Source organism: Bos indicus x Bos taurus, chromosome 9 (assembly GCF_003369695.1).
Source record: "Bos indicus x Bos taurus breed Angus x Brahman F1 hybrid chromosome 9, Bos_hybrid_MaternalHap_v2.0, whole genome shotgun sequence".
Classification (NCBI taxonomy): Eukaryota; Metazoa; Chordata; class Mammalia; order Artiodactyla; family Bovidae; genus Bos; species Bos indicus x Bos taurus.
This window is the reverse complement of record NC_040084.1, coordinates 86106913-86130021: the sequence shown is the minus strand read 5'-3', so window position 1 is coordinate 86130021 and position 23109 is coordinate 86106913. Positions and strand designations below refer to the sequence as shown.

Here is a 23109-nt window from a genome sequence, read left to right as displayed (position 1 = left end):
CCTTTTTCAGTAGATTAATATTTGGTTTTCATTGAGGTTAAGAAAGTAGATAGTTGTGGGGAACTACACTTCACTGGATAGTTCTGACCCTTACAAATCATGCCAATATTGCTTCTAAGAGCAGAAGTGGTTGTGCCAGCCACTCCAGGCCAGGCTTGAAAGGACACTGGCGGAGAAGGCTGGCCCCAGGGGACTGAACCCTGAGTGGAGTAGCCCAGGTAAGCCAGGCCAAGGAGGAAGGAGCAGACATGAGTCGGGCCCAAGGCCTGACGGCATGAGGGGGCTGGGTTGTGGACACCCACATCATGGGCCAGCAAGGATACAGAGGCAAAGGAGGCAGCAACCAGGAGAAGCAGCCAGAAGTCCTAACTCAGCCCTGAGGCTCCCCTGCCTGGGAGAGCCACAGCTACTGATGAAATAAACATTGCCTCCTGCTCCCTCAGGGGACACTCAAGGGACCTTTATCTGGAACCCTGGCCTCATCGATTCTGGGATTCATTTCCATCCTGCTAGAAGTAAGAAACAAGGGTGAAAAGATGTTAACATACCAACATTATTTTTACCCATTTTTATATTCTTTGCATGCTTCCTTTTTCTACTCACTGTTAATCAAAGATGAACTTGACACCCGTACCTACTATCTTCTTATGAACAACTCTGGGCCAAGAGGGATGTGGTTGGGTTGTTGGAGGCTATAGGTACTGAGAGAAGGAAAAGGGGCTTTAATAGCATAAGCAAAGATCTTACCTTACTAGGAGGTGGTCCATGGTCATCCAAGTAAGTGGAATTTCCTAGGAAAAAAAAAAAGAAGAAAAAGTTGATGACTTAATAGTTTTCAACCCAAAAGTCATGGAAAATAAGTATTTTAGTTATATTTCTATTCAGACAACAGTACCAAAGGAAAATGGGTAATTAATCTCCAGTTTGGTGATACTTTGCTGATACGACCAGGCTTGGTTAATAGCTTCAGCAGCTACAAACATTCTACCAACCACGGTGTGTATGCACACAGACATGGACCATTATTCCCCACCCAATATCTGCTAGGTTTACTTTAGGCCAGTGGTTCTCCAGCTTCAACACGTATCAGAATTACCTGCAGAGGCTGCTAACACTCAGACTGCCTGAACCCACTCTCAGAGTTCTGATGCGCATGCGCATGCTAAGTCGCTTTAGTCGTGTACAACTCTTTGTGACCCTGTGGACTGTAGCCTGCCAGGCTCCTCTGTCCATGGGATTCTCCAGCCAAGAATACTGGAGTGGGTTGCCATGCCCTCCTCCAGGGGATCTTCCCAACCGAGGGATCAAACCCATGTCTCTTATGTCTCCTGCATTAGCAGGCAGGTTCTTTACCACTAGCACCACAGTAGTTGTGAGAATCTGCATCGCTACCAAGCTCCCACGTGATGCTGCGGGTCCGGAAACCACACTTGGAGAACCGCTGCATTGTTTCTCTACTTTGTCTTGATTATCAATTTCCCTTCATCTTTTCAGTCTAGCTTGCTTCCGAAGCTTGATTTGTCTTCGCTAATAGCCACTTAGTGGTATGTGTGTGTTTTCAGAGTGTGTGGTTATTGTTTCCTGAGGGATAAAGACTCAGGGGGTTTCTGATAGGAACTAAAGCTTACTGAATTCCTTCTGGGTAGCAAGTACTCTACTAAGTGTTTTAAAGGTATTTGTTCACTTAATTCAAACATCAGAGGTGGGTTAGAATGATCCTCAATTACTGAGAAGAGAACGGAGGCCTGGAGAAACCTAGTAACTTGCTCACAGACCCACAGCTGTTAAGCTGCAGATAGGAAGGGAGACTGGTTTTTCCAGAAGGTGCTTGGCACCTGCTCTTCTGAAAAGCCCACCTGGAGTGTTGCTGTCTCCTGCTTTTGCACAGCCTGGGCACCACCAGTATTACCAGCTGGCACCGTGTTTGATTGTGTAGGGGAGCCGGTGATGTGGTGAGTTTAGTGGGAAAGTGAAGATGACCAGACTTTCTAACAGAGCAAAATGTAGGAAATAGCCAAAATGCCAGGAGACTTACAGAAGACAGCAGATTAGGGAATAAGGTCAGTAAAAGGTGCTTTTTTTTTTTTTTTTTTTTACATTTTTATTTTTTTTTTCTGGGCATATAATTTTTTTTTAAATTTTATTTTATTTTTAAACTTTACAAATTGTATTAGTTTTGCCAAATATCAAAATGAATCCGCCACAGGTATACATATGTTCCCCATCCTGAACCCTCCTCCCTCCTCCCTCCCCATACCATCCCTCTGGGTCGTCCCAGTGCACTAGCCCCATTTTTCAGGAGATGGCAAAAGGAACTTAATAAGTAGGAATAAAAAGGGGAAGCAGAGTTTAAGCTAGGGACAGTTCAAGTGGGGAAACTTATCTAAACACAATAAATAAGTGCTGTTTGGCTTACAGATATTTTTTTCCCCTTTCTGAGGCATTATCCAACCCCTGTTTCTTCCTGGTCTTCTGATTTACTATTTACATGGTGTGTACAATGACTGTAATCTAACTGGCTGTTTGTATAAGAAGGACAGTGGGGTCAAATTTTCATGTATATGACACTCACACACAAACACCTGGAATGCTTGTGACTGGGTTACTTTCAGGAAACTTTGAAATGTGAACAGGATTCATAATTTGCTAGATCTTAATTATTGTGCAGCACTCCACGGGGAACAGACTTGAATAGGAAGTTGATATATATATATATATATGACTTAGGAAAGAAGACATGCAGAAAAGAACACAGAAAAATGGTTGCCTAAGTGTAGCAACATACTCAGAGGGACTCCACCGTAAGTGGTCAGGACGGCTGCAGAGGGTCCCGCCTGCTCATCATGTAAACATGTTTTCCCCAGGAGGAATGTGAGGAATCCCAACACGTTCCAGCATCTTCTCCAGGTGTTCATCCCAGGAATCAACCGCTACACGCTTCTAAAATATGGGAAGTCTCTGTAAAAACCAAAGTGCCCAGAACTCCTGAAATGAATGATTTCAATGCCTGACTACTCCCTTGGATTCCAGACATGTGTATCCACTGATTCTTTAGCACCTCAGCCTGGATGTCTATAGGCATCTCACACCTCACCATCCAAACAAAGCTCTTTTAATTAATTAATTAATTAATTAATCATTTGTTTATTTGGCTGGGTCAGGTCTCAATTGTGCTTCGCAGACTCCCTTGCATCATGTGGGATCTTTTGTTGCAGGGCACAGGCTTTCTAGTAGTGGCGCGGGGGCTCAGTAGTTGCAGCGCTTGGGCTTAGATACTCACCTGCATGTGAGATCTTAGTTCTCTGATCAGGGTTCAAACCCAAGTCCCTGCATTGCAAGGTGGATTCTTAACCACTGAATCACCAGGGAGTCCCAAGAGAACTCTTTATTTGCTTCTATTATGTCTCCCAAATCACTATTTTTCTTGTCTTCTATATCGGGCTACACAACACATTCCTTGCAAGACAGGCTTCAAAGCCTTTGTCAGCTTTGATCTATCTCTTTCCCTTCTCCCATCCATACCAACCCATGTGCAAGTCCTGTTGGCTCAGCTTTCAAAATATTACTTAAGTCAGACCACTTCTCACCAACCCCTCTGGGCCACCAGAGAGGGACAAGCCTTCTCTTCATTGATTGTCAATTTTCTCCCCTACCACACAGCAACCAGAGGGATCTTTTAACCTTATTAATCTGGCCACGTTAGCCCTCTGCTTAAAATCCATTTCTCTAAGAACAAAATAATCAGTTCCGTACCATGGTCTCTAATCCTACATGACTCAGGCCCTGTCTCCTGCCACACTTGCCACCAGCACAACAGCCTTTTCTCTGCTCCAGGATCAGGAATCTGTTGTCAGCTAGGGGCCTTTGCAACTGGCTCTTTCCTCTACCAGAAAAAGCTATTGTCCACCCACTTTGCTCAGGCTCAGGTCAAATGTCCCTGCTTTGTCAGCTTCTTCTTCTTTCCCTCCCTCCCTCCCTCATCATAAGACATCACTTCTTTCTACATAAAGAAATGACCAGGGCTGACCAGGGCTGGCACTGAACCATGGACCTCATTGTTCCCGCTGCCAGCAGCCCCCCAGGTTTCCATCTACACCTACGTTCCTGTGCTTTATTAGAACACAGAGGTTCCCAGGGCCGTGTACTTGTAACAGAGGTATGGAAAAGGAAATGAAAAGCTACACGAATAAAAAACATCTCTTTAGCTGGAGACACCAAGTTTTTATCCTCCTAGGGTATAAGTGTTATTATTTTTTGGTGTTTAAGGTAGAGCTTTTCATCCTAAGATCTTAGGTTTTCAGAGCGCAAAATAAATGAGATTGTCAGGATTTTCAAACCTGAAGTTGGTACCTTGTGGGCTGTGGAGATCAAAGGATGAGGGCTGTTACCAAAACGCGCTTCCCTGAACAGGCTCCCAGGCATCAAAGAGGCTTCTTGCTGCTCTGTCTTAGAGAGGATTCCATGGAGGGTGTCAAGTGGTGGAGAAGGGAGGGCAGACCCCAGCCCTGGGGCCTCTGAGCTTAGAGCTCACAATACAAATCAATAGAAAAGGTGAGCAAGGCAGACGAGTGTCTGGGGCCAGGACAGAGGACAAAAGCTTACCTGTCACCCACCTCCACTCCCAGTCTCCAATCCATGTAATCTTTGGGGTCCTGTAGGGGTGTATCATTTCATTTCTTCCCAGAAACTAACCCACACTTTCAAAGCTCTGATTTCAGCCTCCTTTTTGGATCTCAAGTCCTTCCTTTGGGGATCAAGGATTACAGTATGTGGTCAAGTTAGGGAATGAAAGAAAGGTATACACCCCACATGGTTCCACTCCTACCATCAGTCAAACTTTCTGAAGGACCTATCTCCAAAATGCCAAGAGATTGCATACTCAGGCTGGCATGTAGATAAATCTCTTACAGAAAGCCAAGCTTTCGGAGTCTGCTCAGGTGGGCGGAGGAAGCAGGGTGGTACTGATAGGAAGCAACACTTCAGTCCTCTGAACTCTACTTGCTGATCTATGCCCATACAGATGGCTAAGCGCGGAGGAATTGATGCTTTTGAACTGTGGTGTTGGAGAGGACTCTTGAGAATTTCTTGGACAGTAAGGAGATCAAAGCAGTCAATCCTAAAGGAAGTCAACCCTAAATATTCATTGGAAGGACTGATGTTGAAGCTGAAACTCCAATACTCTGGCCACTTGATGTGAAGAGCCGACTCACTGGAAAAGACCCTGATGCTGGGAAAGACTAAGGTAAAAGGAGAAGGAGGCGGCAGAGGATGAGATGGTTAGATAGCATCGCTAACTCAACAGACATGAATTTGAGCAAATTCAGGAGATAGTGGAGGACAGGGAAGCCTGGCACGCTGCAGTCCATGGGGTCGCAAAGAGTGGGGCGTGACTTAGCAACTGAACAACAGCCCTGATGTTGGTAGTGGTTTTGTGGCTCTATACGTGGTTAAAACTGATCTAGCTGTATACCAAAACCACTGACAAGGTGGTTTCGTGGTTTTAGAAATGCCCTCACTAGAACAAGCCGTCTCAGACTTTCGGACCAGCTAGGTGAGAACACATTCTACATCTCACCCTGCTACCTGGCTTTTCCTGGTGGAGACCTCCCAGCAAGACCGTTGATGTTGTTAATATAAGTGAAAGACCACGTGTATTATGTGCAAAGGTGTTAAGTCCAAATACCCGGGAGTTACTCTTTGTGCACTTACTAGAACAATGTTATGAAAAACCAGATACAGTGCACCTAGAAGAGCAGGTTAAGTCTCACTTTCATAATAAAGAATATCTCCAAAAAGTGCCATTCCACTCTGAATAAACTGCTCTACCTCCTCAAAGTTTTCCATATACACATCTATAGAAACAAAATAAGCTTACAGTTCACTGTAAGGAGTACATGAGAGTAAGCTCATTCTATGAAAAAGCCTAGAACAAAACTTGTACATACTAAGCACCTAGGAAGCTGCAGCAGTATAAGCTGTACTGAGGAGCAGCAGCAGCGGCAAGACCCCTCACCGCCTCTCCATTATTGCACATTCCACTGCAATAGTTTTTAAGGAATATTGATGCCAGACACCATCCTTAAGTATTCCAATTTAATTATTTGGGGACAAGTCATTTGGCAACTAGTATTTTCAAGTTCTTCATATAATTCTAATATCTGGGCTAGGATTGAGAATCACTGAGCTACAAAGCAGAGATTAGAGTTCTTAATTCAGGCTGAATCTCATTTTCAGAAATAAAAGATCAAAGATCTTATTTAGGGAGATCTTAATCATGGGTCCCCTCTATCATTTCTGGGGAGAGATTCTACAACATGCACGCATGCTCAGTCGCTCAGTCGTACCTGACTCTTTGCAACCCTATGGATTGTAGCCCACCAGGCTTCACTATCCATGGAATTCTCCCAGTAAGAATAGTGGAGTGGGTTGGCATTTCCTTCTTCAGGGGATCTTCCTGACCCAGGGATTGAACCTGAGTCTCCTGCATTGGCAGGTGGATTCTTTACCACTGAGCCACCTGGGAAGCACCATACATGAATTTCACGCCAAAGGAGAACCCAAAGGGAGGGCAGATGATCACAGGAGGGCCGACCAGGGAGTTCCAGTTAGCTCCAGCTCCAGGGGGCCAGGCGGGCTCACGGGCTGCCTGGAAGTTGGCTGGCACATGGTACCTCTGGGCACAGAGATTACCCTTTAAACAACATGGGTTGCCCCCAGACCTTTCTGGGACTCCACAAATCTTCTGAAGAATAATCTTCTGAGCTTATACTTTCAGAATATATTTGTTCCTGCACAGATATGTTCCTATTCACCTGTATCGTTCTGCTGACCCTCCTGTTTCACAGTAGAAAGGGAGATAAAGGCATAATCCTCTTTCTGCCCGGAGAATCCCCAGACTGCACTCTACTTAAACCAACAGGGCCGTTTCATCAGTCCTAGAGACACTAATGCTTGATCCCTACACACGCTTTAAGGGCCCACAAAGATCTGGAAGGAAAATGCCTTTGGAAAATCTGAAGCAAAGACACTGGTCCCATTGAGGCTGCCTGTCTTTCCAGGCTGGGGTCCTGGAGTGGAGCGGAAGTGAGGGGATCTGGCCGACACAGAGGAGCTCCCTGCCACATCCACGTGAACCCAACAGAAACCAACACAGCCAGACAGAGAAACTGCCAGAAGCACGGACATTGAAGGACTATTGAACAGAACTGTCAATGTGCCCTCTGCTTTAAATAGCAACAGTCGCTCCTACGTAAGAGGGAGAATGGAAAGGAGCCCCAGGGGAATTGTTTAATAGATTCAGGAAGACACTGCTAATAGAAGCGACTGTCACTTTAACAGGAACGGAAGCCCAGGGATGGCCAAGGAAATCCTGCAGGCACCAGAACACAGAGACCTGGGTTCAAATGTCAAGTCCTACTCCTTACTGACAGAGTGACCTTGGAAATAACACTCAGTTTCCCTGAGGATTAATGTTCCCATTTGCAACTGAGGACAGAATAGCACCTGAGTAATAGGGTTTTATGATAGAGAAACAAGATGTGTATAAAGCATTAAGCATAGTGCCTGCCTGGCGCACAGTAAGTGCTCAGTGAATGGTAGCCACTTCCTCATCTTCTATTAACCAATTGTATCATTCATATTCAAGCTTATAAGATTATTTATTACTGACAAAAGCAAAGAGAGTCCTCAGCCAAGGGAGTAGCTTATCCTATCAAGAAAGAACATTATTATAAAATGTGTGCTCCGTTGTGTCCGACTCTTTTGACTCCAACTATAGCCTCCCAGGCTCCTCTTGCCCATAGAATTTTTCAGGCAAGAATATTGGAGTGGGTTGCCATTTTCCCCCTCCAGGTGATCTTCTGAACCCAGGGATCAAACCTGTGTCTCTTGCATCTCCTGAATTGGCAGGTAGCTTTTTTTTTTTTTTTAAACTTTACAGTATTGTATTGGTTTTGCCATATATTGAAATGAATCCGCCACAGGCATACATGTGTTCCCCATCCTGAACCCTTCTCCCTCCTCCCTCCCCATACCATCCCTCCGGGTCGTCCCAGTGCACCAGCCCCAAGCATCCAGTATGGTGCATCGAACCTGGACTGGCGACTCGTTTCATATATGGTATTATACGTATTTCAATGCCATTCTCCCAAATCATCTCACCCTCTCCCTCTCCCACAGAGTCCAAAAGACTGTTCTATACATCAGTGTCTCTTTTGCTGTCTCGTATACAGGGTTATTGTTACCATCTTTCTAAATTCCATATATATGCGTTAGTATACTGTATTGGTGTTTTTCTTTCTGGCTTACTTCACTCTGTATAATAGGCTCCAGTTTCATCCACCTCATTAGAACTGATTCAAATGTATTCTTTTTAATGGCTGAGTATTGTGTATATGTACCACAGCTTTCTTATCCATTCATCTGCTGATGGACATCTAGGTTGCTTCCATGTCCTGGCTATTATAAACAGTGCTGCGATGAACATTGGGGTACACGTGTCTCTTTCAATTCTGGTTTCCTCAGTGTGTATGCCCAGCAGTGGGATTGCTGGATCATAAGGCAGTTCTATTTCCAGTTTTTTAAGAAATCTCCACACTGTTCTCCATAGTGGCTGTATTAGTTTGCATTCCCACCAGCAGTGTAAGAGGGTTTCCTTTTCTCCACATCCTCGCCAGCATTTATTACTTGGAGATGGCAGGTAGCTTTTTTACCACTAGTTACTATTTGATATTTTCTATTACTTTTCAACACTGGCTTGATATGTTCTCTGAAATATACAAAAATTCATTCCCAACTATTTGAAGTACCTTTAGTAATGTGCAAATGAACTTAGAGAACCTTCAGGGGGTGTAATTTATTCTTGACTCTAAGTCTTACATTAGCAGATCTATTTTTGTCTGAATTGGTCCCTGAAGAATAAAACTGTTTAAATTCTAATTCCTCTTATAGAAACCATAACATGCATTAGTGTCAATGTCAAAAAAAGCCACCTCTACATGGTGTCAATTTTGTTCAAACACCAGCGATTCTTTTCAGAGTCTTTCTTCCAGGGACCCTTTTAAAATCATTATCATAAGCAATTGAAATCCTTTCTTCTTTTATTTAGACATGGGCATTTCACACAGAGTTTTGGTTACCTATAGCACAATCGAATGGTTTCATCTCCCCCCTAGAGTCTGGGCGTCTGATAAGATACAGTAATGAAAGAGTCGAGGTGGAAGGCAGTGCTGCAGCCCCAGCTCAGTCCTTGCCAAAAAATTATGCTAATGCCACACTTTCCACCGTTAACCATGGGTTACATTTCCCTAAGAGGCAGCTGTCAGCACGCACCAGCCATGGTTAACAATGAGGAGTTTGTGTGCTCGGTAATGGTCTCCAATAGCTCCATTTCTTATAATTAACACAGTCCCAAAGACCCTGTAATGGAGGAGCATTGCTTGCACAACTTTATTTAAGCTCTAATAAAATTATTTTCCACTAAATTAAAGCAAATGGCTTTATTAACTAAGAATACTCAAATACATTTACAAAAATATTAAATACCTTTTTAAAAAATCCTGAATGTTCACCCCAACCAGTTAACAAAGCAAAAAAAAAAAAAAAAATCCTACAAATACCTTCTTAAGCTTAAATGATAAAAATGAGCATTCCAGACCCTGAAAAAAAATACAAATTGTTACCAGTTATGATTTAGAAAGTGGCTTTCATTTCTAATTAATTTTAAAAGCAAATGAATGCTTTCCTCTGTGTATTCCAGGCTCAAAATCACTGCCTTGTTTTTTAATACATCAAATCTACTGCCTTGTTTATCCCCCCATTAAATCTTAATATACATTATAGGATGTCAAGGGTACCTTTGTAGAAGGAAATTACTTTTGGAATCAAATGATCAGTGTACTATTGTGATAATAACTACCTAAATATAAATAAGAATTATTGCTGAACTAGCTCAGGGAATCATCATAATTGTATTATATGATCTTATGCAGGTAGGAATAAAGTATAAAAAAGAGATGGAATCATTTAGGTTTCTGTTTCATTCCATTAGATTTTCCTCCCAAAGTAATTACTACAGTCACCTGATTCCACCTCTGTGACTATAACACACCCAGTGGGAGAGCAGCCCAGCCCTGCATACTCCAAGGCTCTAATCAGAGTCAGATAATCTTCTTCCAGGAACTAGCCACCATGAGGATGGACACTTTCCATTATACGCTTACCACATAAAGAACCCCTAAAGAATGTAGGGGAAGATGAGCAGGACAAAGACAACTAAGAAACTACCCTGAGAGAAACAGAACAAGGCCAGAAAAATCTGTACTTTTCATATCGTCATTGATGGTTCACATCAATGCTGACCTGGGGTCTGTGCTAAGCACTCGAAAGACCTCATACCACTTTGTTTCTATGACAACCTCTGAGGCAAGAACTACTGTCATGCCCATTTTACAGCAGAGAACACTGAGACGGGGGAGGTGAAGTGACCTGCACCACCTCAAACAGCTCATCAGCAGGCGCTCCTGGGTCTGAGTCCAGCTGCCTGATTCTGAAGCTCTTTTGCTCACCACACACTCCCTACCTGACTCAGAGATTCCAGTCTGGGAGACACAGGTACTTTGAAATACTGGCCTGTTAGCTCTCAGGGCATCTCAGGCTGATCAGTCTTGGGCTTCTCCGGGATGGAGTGGACTGGAGAGGGTGGAGTTGCTCATGTTTCCGAGCAACATGCAGGCAGGACACTCACAAATTCATCCATCAAACACTTATCAAGTGCTTACTTTATGCCAGGCACTATGCATAGTGATACAGGCCTGAGTAAAAAGATAGGAACCCTGCCTGTCTTAGTTCAGGCCTGCTATCATAAATGGCTACAGACTGCGTGGCTTAAACAACAAACATTTCTCTCTGACAGTTCTGGAGGCTACAAGTTTAAGATCAGGGTACATCGTGGTCCAGGGTTCCCCCTGACTTGCAGATGGCTGTGTTTCCTGCTGTGGCCTCACATGGTAGACAGACAGGGCTCTGGTCTCTTCCTCTTCAAATTAAGGCACTACTCCCATCATGGGGGCCCCATCTTCATGACCTCATCTAAACCTGATTACCACATGAAATCCCCATCTCCAAATGCCATCAAATTAGGGGCAGGACTTCAATTTGTATATAATATGTATCAGTTCAGTTCAGTCGCTCAGTCATGTCCGACTCTTTGCGACCCCATGAATTGCAGCATGCCAGGCCTCCCTGTCCATCACCAACTCCTGGAGTTCACTCAGACTCACGTCCATTGAGTCAGTGATGCCATCCAGCCATCTCATCCTCTGGCGTCCCCTTCTTCTCCTGCCCCCAGTCCCTCCCAGCATCAGAGTCCTTTCCAATGAGTCAACTCTTCACATGAGGTGGCCAAAGTACTGGAGTTTCAGCTTTAGCATCATTCCTTCCAAAGAAATCCCAGGGCTGATCTCCTTCAGAATGGACTGGTTGGATCTCCTTGCAGTCCAAGGGACTCTCAAGAGTCTTCTCCAACACAACAGTTCAAAAGCATCAACTCTTTGGCGCTCAGCCTTCTTCACAGTCCAACTCTCACATCCATACATGACCACAGGAAAAACCATAGCCTTGACTAGATGGACCTTTGTTGGCAAAGTAATGTCTCTGCTTTTCAATATGCTATCTAGGTTGGTCATAACTTTCCTTCCCAGGAGTAAGCGTCTTTTAATTTCATGGCTGCAATCACCATCTGCAGTGATTTTGGAGCCCCCAAAACAAAGTCTGACACTGTTTCCACTGTTTGCCCATCTATTTGCCATGAAGTGATGGGACCGGATGCCATGATCTTTGTTTTCTGAATGTTGAGCTTTAAGCCAGCTTTTTCACTCTCTTCTTTCACTTTCATCAAGAGGCTTTTTAGTTCCTCTTCACTTTCTGCCATAAGGGTGATGTCATCTGCATATCTGAGGTTATTGATATTTCTCCCGGCAATCTTGATTCCAGCTTGTGTTTCTTCCAGTCCAGCGTTTCTCATGATGTACTCTGCATATACGTTAAATAAGCAGGGTGACAATATACAGCCTTGACGTACTCCTTTTCCTATTTAGAACCAGTCTGTTGTTCCATGTCCAGTTCTAACTGTTGCTTCCTGACCTGATAGGAGTATATAAATGCATAGGGCTTCAATATGTATAGGAGTAAATAAACAGTCCATAGCACTGGCCCTCTGAAGTCTGCAATAAAAATGAATGATAGACATTAAACAAATGATTACAAAATAAGTCTTCAGTTGTTTGTGACGACTCTTGTAAGGGGAGAAGTACAGGGCAGAATGAGAAGGAACAACAGAGTTTCCTTAACTCAAGGAAGAGAAGGAGTGCAGTCAAAGAGGGCGATGAGTCTAAGTTAAGGATGTTCTATGACCTTGAAATAAAGATCAGAAGACAAAGTCTCATTTAAGAAGCAGAAAGAACTTTGTGCAAAGATTCCTAGGGCTTTGGGGCACACCTGAAAAGACCTTCTTTTTCAGCAACTCCCACCCCCATCAACCTTAGGAGGTCAGCAGGACAGAGGGTCCCTTTCCACAGAGAAGACCTGAGCCCAGGGTCAAATGTATAGAGGTGTCAGAGCTGGACTTGAAGTTGGGTTCAAGCTCAAAGGAATTCCAGTCCATACTACCTTAGGGCTCTATGCAGTGGAACAGTAGGCAGATGGGAGAGTTTTCTGCGACTGCTGTGTGTGCAAAAATGGCACCACTGTGAGCCTGGAGGAAAGGGGAACCCAGAATCGAGATGGAAGAACACTGTGAAGACTAGGAAGACTAGGTAGGAAAGTCATCAGTGGGCCTTGGTGATGTCCTACGAATAACTCGCTGAGTGACGAACCACTACTTTGTTAGAGGTTGGTGTTAACACATACATATTTTTTAATGGATTAAAAAAATTCATTGCTAGTTCTGTCTTCTGCTTGATGGGCTCCTGGGCCATGGCCTGAGGCCACTGGTAAATGAGCATCTGTGTCCTCTATATTCTAAATGAAACAGTCATATGTTTGACAGAGAATTACTTGTCACTTGCCAATTCTTTTCATGCTGTAGGGAAATGAGTATGAAAGAGCACTCTACAGGGTGTTTCAAATAAACCACACTACAATGATATGCACACAAACGAGAGAAGTTGAAGAGTGCTCATAAATGCTGATGCTGATTTAGAAAGCATGTGGATGAAATGGCTTTCATGGGGACGTCGGTCTTACACAGATGTTGTAGTGCAGACTGAACTATCCCATCTGGGATTATACTTTCATATCAACTTTTGAGTAACACAAGGAAGAGATCATAGTTTCCTGTTTATTAGGTCTTCAAATGTAAGAGGATTTTTAATAGAGCAGCAGGAACCACTGAAGTCATTCAGAGCAGTAATCCTCACAAAATTAACTAGCAATCAAACGCATGAGCCTGGCGGTCTCTATTTAAAAAGGGTGAGTTTCAATAAATTCAGCATCACTCCCTTTTCTATCATCTCTCTAGTTCTATTTTGTATCCGATTTAATAGGATTTAGGTGAGATTTTGTGGTTCATGGAACTATAATATTGGAAGATAAAAAAGGGGCAGCATACCTCTATATATTACTCTGTAGGCCCATATAAACACCTCTCCCCACAAAAACAAATAAGTGCCTAAAAATCAGATATTCTTTGCCAAAGATGAGCCAAAGTACTGAACGCAAGAGAAAGAATGTGGGTTTTTGAAGCACATCAATCCGAGGTGGCAATCTACTTCCTGAATGTGACCTTGAGCTAGGTCTTGAAGTTTCTGGGTTTTACTTTCCCCACAGGGGAAAAGCAGGAAGAATAAACCTCATCTCATAGGACTAGGGGGATCAGAGTTACATTTATAAACTGCCTGGCATGCATACAATAAAGAGTAGCACCATGATTATATTTAAAACAGAGTCTATTTCTTTGATACTTAAAAAAAAAAACCGTTACGCATGTAGGTAATCACATACATAAACATCAGTCCAGCATTGAAATACACATCTCTCATTAAGCACTGGGATGGCCTGTTGCTGTCTTCCTCCACAATTCCCAGGATTTATGATGGGAGGTTATATCTGGGCATGAACAAAATGTAATTTTTAAAAACCTGGCAGAATTTGGCTATTCGTATGCTTGTATTATTATTCTGAAAGATAGAGTGTTCTGGAGGTCATAAATACTTTCCAGCACATAGTAGATCGGTTTCTTTTCTAATAAAGTTAATCCTGTATTTCAACAAAATGAGTTGGGGAAGAGTGCTTTCTTATATCCAGAAAGAGGAGTCTTTCTTAAAAAGCCTGTTTGCCTTGAATTCATCATAGATCTGGAAATATGAATAGTCTTTCAAAATTAGAGTGAGTCACTTGCTTTTCTGAACCATTGAAGGACTGAGTCTGAAGGTTGAGGCTGATGCAGAACTTGGGAGCAAAGACTAGCATGAGTTCTGCTGGAAGAAAACTGGAGCTCATCTTTATAGCAAAACAAACACTTAGTTTCCTGGTTTTCATGCTTATAAATTTGAAATATACACAAGCCTGCTGCTGCTGCTGCTGTGTCGCTTCAGTCGTGTCCGACTCTGTGCGACCACATAGACGGCAGCCCATCAGGCCTCCCATTCCTAGGATTCTCCAGGCAAGAACACTGGAGTGGGTTGCCATTTCCTTCTCCAATGCATGACAGTGAAAAGTGAAAGTGAAGTCGCTCAGTCGTGTCCGACTCTAGCGACCCCATGGAATGCAGCCTACCAGGCTCCTCCGTCCATGGGATTTTCTAGGCAAGAGTACTGGAGTGGGGTGCCATTGCCTTCTCCGATACACAAGCCTACTTCATATCAATTTGCTTATTGGAGAATACTTCTTAATAAAAAAAGTCTTCCCCAACAGCACAAAACATCAATCAAATGAATCCAAGTCCACCCAAAGTAACTTAATTGTCATGGTGCAAAGGGAGACTCAGCTGATCAAGACAGAACTTCCAGTCTAAGGAGTTGTCGAAAGTGGAATGGGGCCTCAGGGTAGCATCCTCCCAGAGGCAGGGCTGAAGCCATGATGGGCAAGATGCCTTCGCTGGATAGAGGGAGATGCATGGTAACCTCTCAATCTTCCTTCCAACTCTCAGATTCCCTGAAGACCCCTTATGTGCACACCTGCTCAGTCACTCAGTTGGGTCCAACTCTTTGTGACCCCATGGACTGTAGCCCACCAGGCTCCTCTGTTCATGGGATTTTCTAGGCAAGAATACTTGAGTGGGTTGCCATGCCCTCCTCCAGGGGATCTTCTGGACCCACTCATCAAATATGCATCTCTGGCATCTCCAGCATTGGCTGGCAGATTCTTTACCACTGAACCCCCTAGTAAGCCCCTGAAGACTCCTCACACAATGAGGAAATGAAACTGCTCATCTTTCAAAGATCATTTTCTTTATCAGGTAGATTTCAATTATTTGAGTAAGTGTGAATATTAAGAGCAGATATATTGATGATATCAAGAAGTCATTTTAACATGGACACAACTCTTTCTAGAAAGCACAGAATTTAATACATGAAATGACTTAAAAAAAATACATGTATAACTTCAACCTTGCCTGAAAAAAAGGTAGGAATGGGGAAAGCTGGTTAACGCAAAATGTGTTTTTCTTTTCAGAACCACTTTATGCCAAGTGAATGACATAAGCACCATAGATATTTCTCTGTTGTGAATGCCAGGCACACATGTCCTGATTCAAGCCCACTGAAGTGGTAGGAACTGGGGCTGTATATAAGGATGAGATAGTCTACTTTCAAGACAAAGAATTGAAATTGGAGTTCTGTATAGAACTAAGGGCTTCCCTGGTAGCACAGCTGGTAAAGAATCCACCTGCAATGCAGGAGACCCTGGTTCGATCCCTGGGTTGGGAAGGTCCCCTGGAGAAGGGATAGGCTATGCACTCCAATACTCTTGGGCTTCCCTGGTAGTTCAGATGGTAAAGAATCCGCCAGCAATGTAGGAGACCTGGTTTCAATCCCTCGGTTGGAAGATCCCCTGGAGAAGGGCATGGCAACCCACTCCAATATTCTTGCCTGGAGAATCTCCATGGACAGAGGAGCCTGGCGGGGTATAGTCCATGGGTTTGCAAAGAGTCGGACATGACTGAGTGACTAAGCACAAGCACAGCACATAGGAGAACTGAAGGGTTCCTGTTAAGGATTTTGTAGCTAAGGTTTTACAAGAGAAGTCCTAGTCCAGGCAACAATAAGAATCAGACCGTGGTTGGTCTCGAGGACTTGAACACTTCAGACTCAGTGAGCAAAGCCATTACAAACCTAAAAAACAATTATTGCTCTGTGGGGGCCATAAAAAGATAAATCATAAGAAGGTATGTGAATGCTTTACACATAACTGAGAATAATTGAAGAGGCACTCAGCAATGGAGAAAATATATTTCTTGACAGTACAAAGTGGCACTGGAGCAAAAATAACTTTGTAAGGATTATAAGAATAATAAGGTAGGGTTATAAATAACAGGAAAATTGAATATGCTAATGAAATCCTGATGATAAAGGTTAGAAATAGAGAGTTAGATGATACTAGCTTAATAGAAACATAAAGCAGTGGAAAATGGATTTTTAGGTAGAAACTTGATCCTTTCCCGAGGTACAGAAAGGTAAGGGAAAGGTCTGAATATTTATTATGTGCCAATCAAGGATTGTGCATTAGGCAAATCATTACATATAGCTCTGTTCTTCCATCTGCAGGTAGATACTGTTTTCTCATCTTGTAGATGAGGAAACAAACCCTCAGAGAGGTCAAAAAACCTTCTGGAGAGGGGACAGTTAAACAACGTGGGGCCAGCATGGAGCTGGACCTTTCCACTTCCAGAGCCCTCTGAAGACTTCTCTTTCCACTCAGACCCACCACACACGATCGGCTCTTCTGCCTGCATGGTGGTGGTGGCAGCGGTTAAGTCGCTAAATCCTGCCCGCTCTTTGTGACCCCATGGACTGTAGCCTGCCAGGCTCCTCTGCCCATGGGATTTTCCAGGCAAGAATACTGGAGTCTGCCTGCATAACACCCATAATTTTAAAAAATCAGGGATTTTATAAAATCTTTCAAATCGGTGAGAGAAGTGAGGTTTGGGGGCCCATCATGGGTTTTCAAAAATGTTATTTTACTTTTTAGTTACTTACATAAAATAACTAAAGTTGTCATGGAACAAAGTAGGAAAGAATTTTAAAACTCTCTGTTTTTATATATACCACTTACATACTCTAAAGTTCTATAAATGATGTCGCACAAAGCTATACATGTATGTAAGAGATATTTGTCTCAGGAAGATACCTGGCTCAATCGAAAAGACGCATTCTATTTTTAAGTCAGTTCCATGAATATTTTAATTCAAGTCAAGTTTACAAAACCTTTAAGTCAAGTTTACATACAGGACTTCCCTGGTGGCACAGTGGATAGGAATCTGCCTTGTCAGTGCAGGGGCACTGGTTCGATCCTTGGTCTGGGAAGATCCCACGTGCTGCAGGGCACTGAGCTCATGGGCCACAACTACTGAAGCCTGAGTGCCTAGAGTTCGTGCTCTGCAACAAGAGACGCCACCACAGTGAGAAGCCTGTTCACCGCAACCAGAGAGGAGCCCCTGCTCGCCACAATTAGGGAAAGCCCTCTGGCAGCAACTAAGACCCAGCACAGCCACAAATAAAATTAAAACGAAAGGGTCTGCATAGGATCAGTACCGTTCAGTCACTCAGTCGTGTCCAACTCTTTGCGACCCTATGGACTGCAGCACCAGCCTTCCCTGTCCATCACCAGCTCCCAGAGCTTGCTCAGACTCACGTCCATGGAGCTGGTGGTGCCGTCCAACCATCTCATCCTTTGTCCTCCTACTCCCACCCCAATAACGGAAACTGTTTTATCACCACTTTTTATGCATCCAAATTTTAGCCACTCAAGCCCCGCGTAACTTTTTTCATTGTCTATTTTTTAAAACAGACTTCAGCTACATTCATTTGTCTCTTCTCTGAATTTCCATTATTGGGGTGGGGGTAGGGATACACACACACACACACACACACACACATTCCTCCTCCCTCCAGCAAGGAGAGAAGGGTCTACACAAGTCCTGGAGAGTAATCAAATTTGACTGCTGCATGTTTCACTTCACTTTGGCATGGACTCAGCTGGTCCCAAAACCAAGTGGTTTTTTTTCTTTTTACATTTCCATACTAAAAATAAATAAAAAGTAAGCGACTTTCCCTAAAAAGCCAAGGAATTTTAAAACATAACCAACTTTTCCCTGCTGTACCTCTGATCATAGAATTAAACACCACACTGAAAATTCAATGCTTGATTCATATCGACGGGGAATCATTCCAAAGCTTTAAATACCATGACCCCATGCCCTTAAGGGCACTTAAAAGGCAATTTCACAAGTGGGTCCCTTTTGTTCCACTCCAGGGATCAATCACTTGTGTTAGAAAAATCACCTAAGTACTAGCAGAGGGCCCTGCATTTGGAGCCAAATTCCTTTAATGGCAATCATCCTCATATGAGTCACTCCACACAGAATCATTGAAGTACTTTATATGTGTACCACCTATACTTTATCAAGACATCCAAATGATGTTTGCAGTGGAGGTCACAAAGGTTTGAAAGCCAACATAATATTCACAGTCATGACAACTTCTAGGCCTAAATACTGCAGAATGCAAAGTAGCATTTTTGATTTAGCTTACCTAGACTTTAAATCTTTTATGAATAAAACTACATACACAACGCAAACCAAGTTTATTATTAGTACTTAGAGACAAAATACCATCAGCCTTTTGGAACCTCTTGCTTAGCATGGAGAAGCACTGTGTGCTGAAGGAAAAACAGGAGGAACTTGAGGGAAGACTCCTGATCTATTTCACTGTCCAGTAAACTGGGCTCTAGAGTATCCTGCTTTGTCAAATGACAGCTCTTTCCTTCACTATGACTACTGATCATAACATTTTTAGAAACAGATAAGGATAAGGCCTAATTTTTACATCAATACCTAACACTCTACAGTGTTTTTATGGTCTCAGAAATCAGTGAGTGAGTCTGTTTTACACAAGTATCATTCCATAATGCTGCCGCAAGTAAATAAACACTGCTCTTTGCAATCAACATACACTCAGATTTTCCCGTCTTTATCTAGGTTCTGGATTCTTGTCTGCTGAGCATCCTTGTCCACTGACAGAAGAAACTAGCTGTGGTTTCTCAACCACTAGCCACCCACGCCTGGATCAGGCAAAAAAAATAAACAAAGGTGGAGAAGGCTTGCAGTGCTTCTTCCTCTTAAAACATCTGGGAGATTTTACAAAAGGTAAGGTCCTCGTCAAGGACACCTGGAATCTGGATTCTGGCTTCACTGTTAACAGGGTGTAACATATCAGACGAATTCTTTAGTAACTCAAACAGTAAAGAATATGCCTGCAATGCAGGAAAACCAGGTTCAATCCCTAGGTCAGGAAGATCCCCTGGAGAAGGGAATGGCAACCCACTCTAGTACTCTTGCCTGGAGAATTCCATGAACAGAGGAGCCTGGCAGGCTACAGTCCATGGCGTTTGCAAAGAGTCGGACATGACTGACCAACTTTCATTTCATTTCATTTTCATAATATCAGCCAGGTTGCTTGGCTTCACTGAGTCTCACTTGCCCCAGGTAAAACTGGGGTTAAGGTGAATATATATAAGCATCTAAAGTCATGATGGGAATACTCTGTGCTATGAGCTTTGGACTTCAGCACCTGTCCACAGCCCTCTAATTATGTTTATCAAGCTGTGATAATGTAGTGACCGACTGCAAACTGAGAGGAAGGACTAGAGGTCTGTGTTGGCAGACTTTAAAGTGGAAGTAATACTTGAGCTGTGCCTGAAACTGTGGATGTGATTCAACTCAGGTTAGGGTTAGGGTTAGGGTTAGGGCGATGAAAGCAAGGGTATGTACCCCAGGGGAACAGCATAACGGATCATAAGGATGAGCAGGTCAGCTTGGCCCGTATGTGTGCTGGGGGGACAGTGAGCACACGGAGGGAGATAAAACTGTAAAGGAAAGATGAACAAGATAGTACTTGCAGCTCTTCTTTAATCATTTTTACAATTTGTCATGGACCTTGTGGGTCCAAATTTACACTTGAAGCCAAATTCTGTTCACTGAATGTGTTCGCCAATTTCAAGGTGTTCTTAACTGAGCTCCTCATAAAAATGATCCAGGGTCTTTAAAGGACCTTTGTCAGTCGCTCAGTCATGTCTGACTCTTTGCGACCCCATGAACTGTAGATGCTGGGCTCCTCTGTCCATGGAATCCTCCAAATAAGAACACTGGAGTGGGTTGCCATTCCCTTCTCCAGGGGATCTTCCTGACCCAGGGACTAAACCTGGGTCTCCTGCATTGCAGGCGGATTCTTCACCGTCTGAGCCACCAGGGAAGACCCCAAAATGATCCAAGAACCCTCTAAACTTAACATGACGTACCACTGCACTCTATCCCCACTTTCAAATATAAAAAGCTTATATATACACATACTTATATATGTAGCACAAAGTTCTCATTGCCAGTGTTTCTCTAATAATCCAATTGTAAAAAAATTACTCGTTATAAAATGTTGCCTCTGGGGGTCAAAAAAGGAGGAAAAGGAGAAAATCAGGGATCTGACCAAAATAACACAGTTTAGATCCCAATCAGTCAGTCTGGTATGAAGACGAACCTGAAATGTAAGTTAGGGCAAGTTTATACACTTCATTCCTCCAATCAGCTCCGGGGCAGCACTCCTGACCAAGTCAAACAGCTTGTGCATAAACACTTGATTTACGTAGTATACTGGACCAGATCATCTCTGACATTATACAAGAGATTACACAGGGAAGCCCACACCCGACTCTCATCCCATCTCTTAAGGAGGTAGCTATCTGTGCCTTAGTCTCTGCTGCTTATATGATTTAAGGAAAAAAACAACTGTTAAGGACCTTTCTACAGATGGCACGCCAGCATGTACATCTCAGCTCTGTCTGCTTCCTATGAATAGCACTTAGTTTATACATAACTTGATTGCACAGTGTTATGCTCATGGGTCTGATTTTGGTTTTGTTTATTTTCTTAGCATGAATCACTTCTATGAATGTTTACCATATTACCTTAAAGGATATTAATCAAACAATATTTGGGGGGGATATTTTTTCCCTTAATACAAAGGAAATTTTTTTCCCTAAATACAAAGGAAAATTTTTTCCCTAAATATAAAGGAATTTTGGAGTTTTTTCCCTAAATACAAAAGAAGAAGTGTCTCATTTGTCAATTGACTTTTGTCAAGTCCAAGTGCTGCCCTGGTTGCTGCCAGTTCAAGCTCACACAATTCACACAACACAACTTGGATTGCCCAGCATGTGCTGTGCAGCCTATGGATACTCCCCAGGAGCATACAGCCGGCTCAGCTTTCCAGCTAATCTCATTGTCCCTACAACTCATCTTTTCTCCTGTAGTAATATGATCATTCGTGAGCAAAACTGAGGTGGAAAAAAAAATACCTATTTCTACCTATGTGCGTGTTCACTAAAAGAGGAAATTGTCCTCCGCCAAAACTGTTTCCAGACACATGTTCCCACCTGCCTCAGATTCCTCTTCACTCTGGATGGAACTGCCAGTTTTCTTAGTTACCCAGCTCTCAGACTCCAAATAGAGTCCCTGCATGTTAGCAGAGCACTCTCAGAAGGTGACATGTTCCCTCTCTCCTGTCTGTCCCCAGTGGCTTTCCCCAGGGAGCCTTCACAAGAATTGGTATCTTTCTGGTTAGGATGGTGTTTTGCTGCTTTCTGGGCATGAATTTTTGAGTCTGGGACTCCAAGAGAATTGTTGGAGCAGTGAGAGAAGATGGGAATCAACTTCATGTTGTAGGCTGTAAGAGACAGCCTCCTCTGAGCACATTGAAAAAAACCAGGAGTTCATCACTGAATAACTGATGTCAACCACAACATCAAAATGTTTCGACAACAGAGGCTACTGAAATATTTTTCTATTTTTAACGTCTACCCTCTCCACCCAAGTGTTGCCCATTACACTGTGATCTGCACCATCCATAATATTAACCTCATTAATCAGGAGACAGAACCTTTCTATCCCACCCTCGCTCCTTGTCCTTCCTAATATTTCTATTCTATGCGGTATCTGCCTAAAACTTTATTACACTGACTGTTCCCCAAGCATTTGTTGTTGTTCAGTTGCTAAGTTTTGTCTGACTCTTTTCGACCCCATGAACTGCAGCACACCAGGCTTCCCCGTCCTTCACTATCTCCTGGAGTTTGCTCAAACTCATGTCCATTGATTCGGTGGTGCCATCCAACCATCTCATCCTCATCCTCTGTCACTCCCTTCACCTCTTGCCCTCAATCTTTCACAGTATCAGAGTCTTCTCCAATGAGTTGGCTATTCGCATCATGGCCAAAGTATTGGAGCTTCAGCTTCAGCATGTCCTTCCAATGAATATTCAGAGCTCAATCCCATGAACAGTAGGAAAAGGCTCCTCAAGCATGGTGATATACAAAGATTGGGTTCTCAGTGAATAATCTTTTCCTGAAATGAAATACCGGGACAAAACCAGTCTCCTTACTAACATGTTAGATGATATAGCCTGGTGCTGAGAGTGTGACTATGAAGAAAAGCACATTTAGACAAATTTTAATTCTCAGTTCTGCAAGAGGAGATGAGAAAGCGTGGGCAAGAGCTTTTGGAGGAAATAGGATGGTCTCAAAATAGACTGGGTGTGTTCCTCCCCAGTCACACATTTACAATCACATGGAGCTGGGACCAGGCTCCAGGCCCGAAGGTGGTAGAGGGACTGTGCTTGGAATGCTCACTGCAGTGTTTCCAAGTCCTACTTCTGCAATTCAGTCAAAGCAATCTGATCCCAAGGACCACAGGATCCTGAGACTCACTTTTGTCTAAAATTTTTTTATTCTTTTTTTGATCAGTTACCTGCCAGGACTTATCAGATTCAACCATGTATGATATTGCTAGGGAATAAAGAAAGGAGTTTGTTATTTGATACGAAAGTTGCACAACAAGGTTTCAGGAATGCA

The 23109-nt window shown here is 43.2% G+C and overlaps 1 protein-coding gene across 2 annotated transcripts in view; it reads right to left on the bottom strand.

Annotated features, from left to right (window-relative positions):
* Positions 1–23109, bottom strand: part of UST (uronyl 2-sulfotransferase) — a 317706-nt gene that overhangs the window by 181190 nt on the left and 113407 nt on the right. For both annotated transcript variants that reach the window (XM_027551796.1, XM_027551795.1), the window contains exon 2: positions 748–791. In XM_027551796.1, the coding sequence (XP_027407597.1) occupies positions 748–791 (44 nt within the window). The remainder of the gene's footprint in view (positions 1–747; positions 792–23109) is intronic.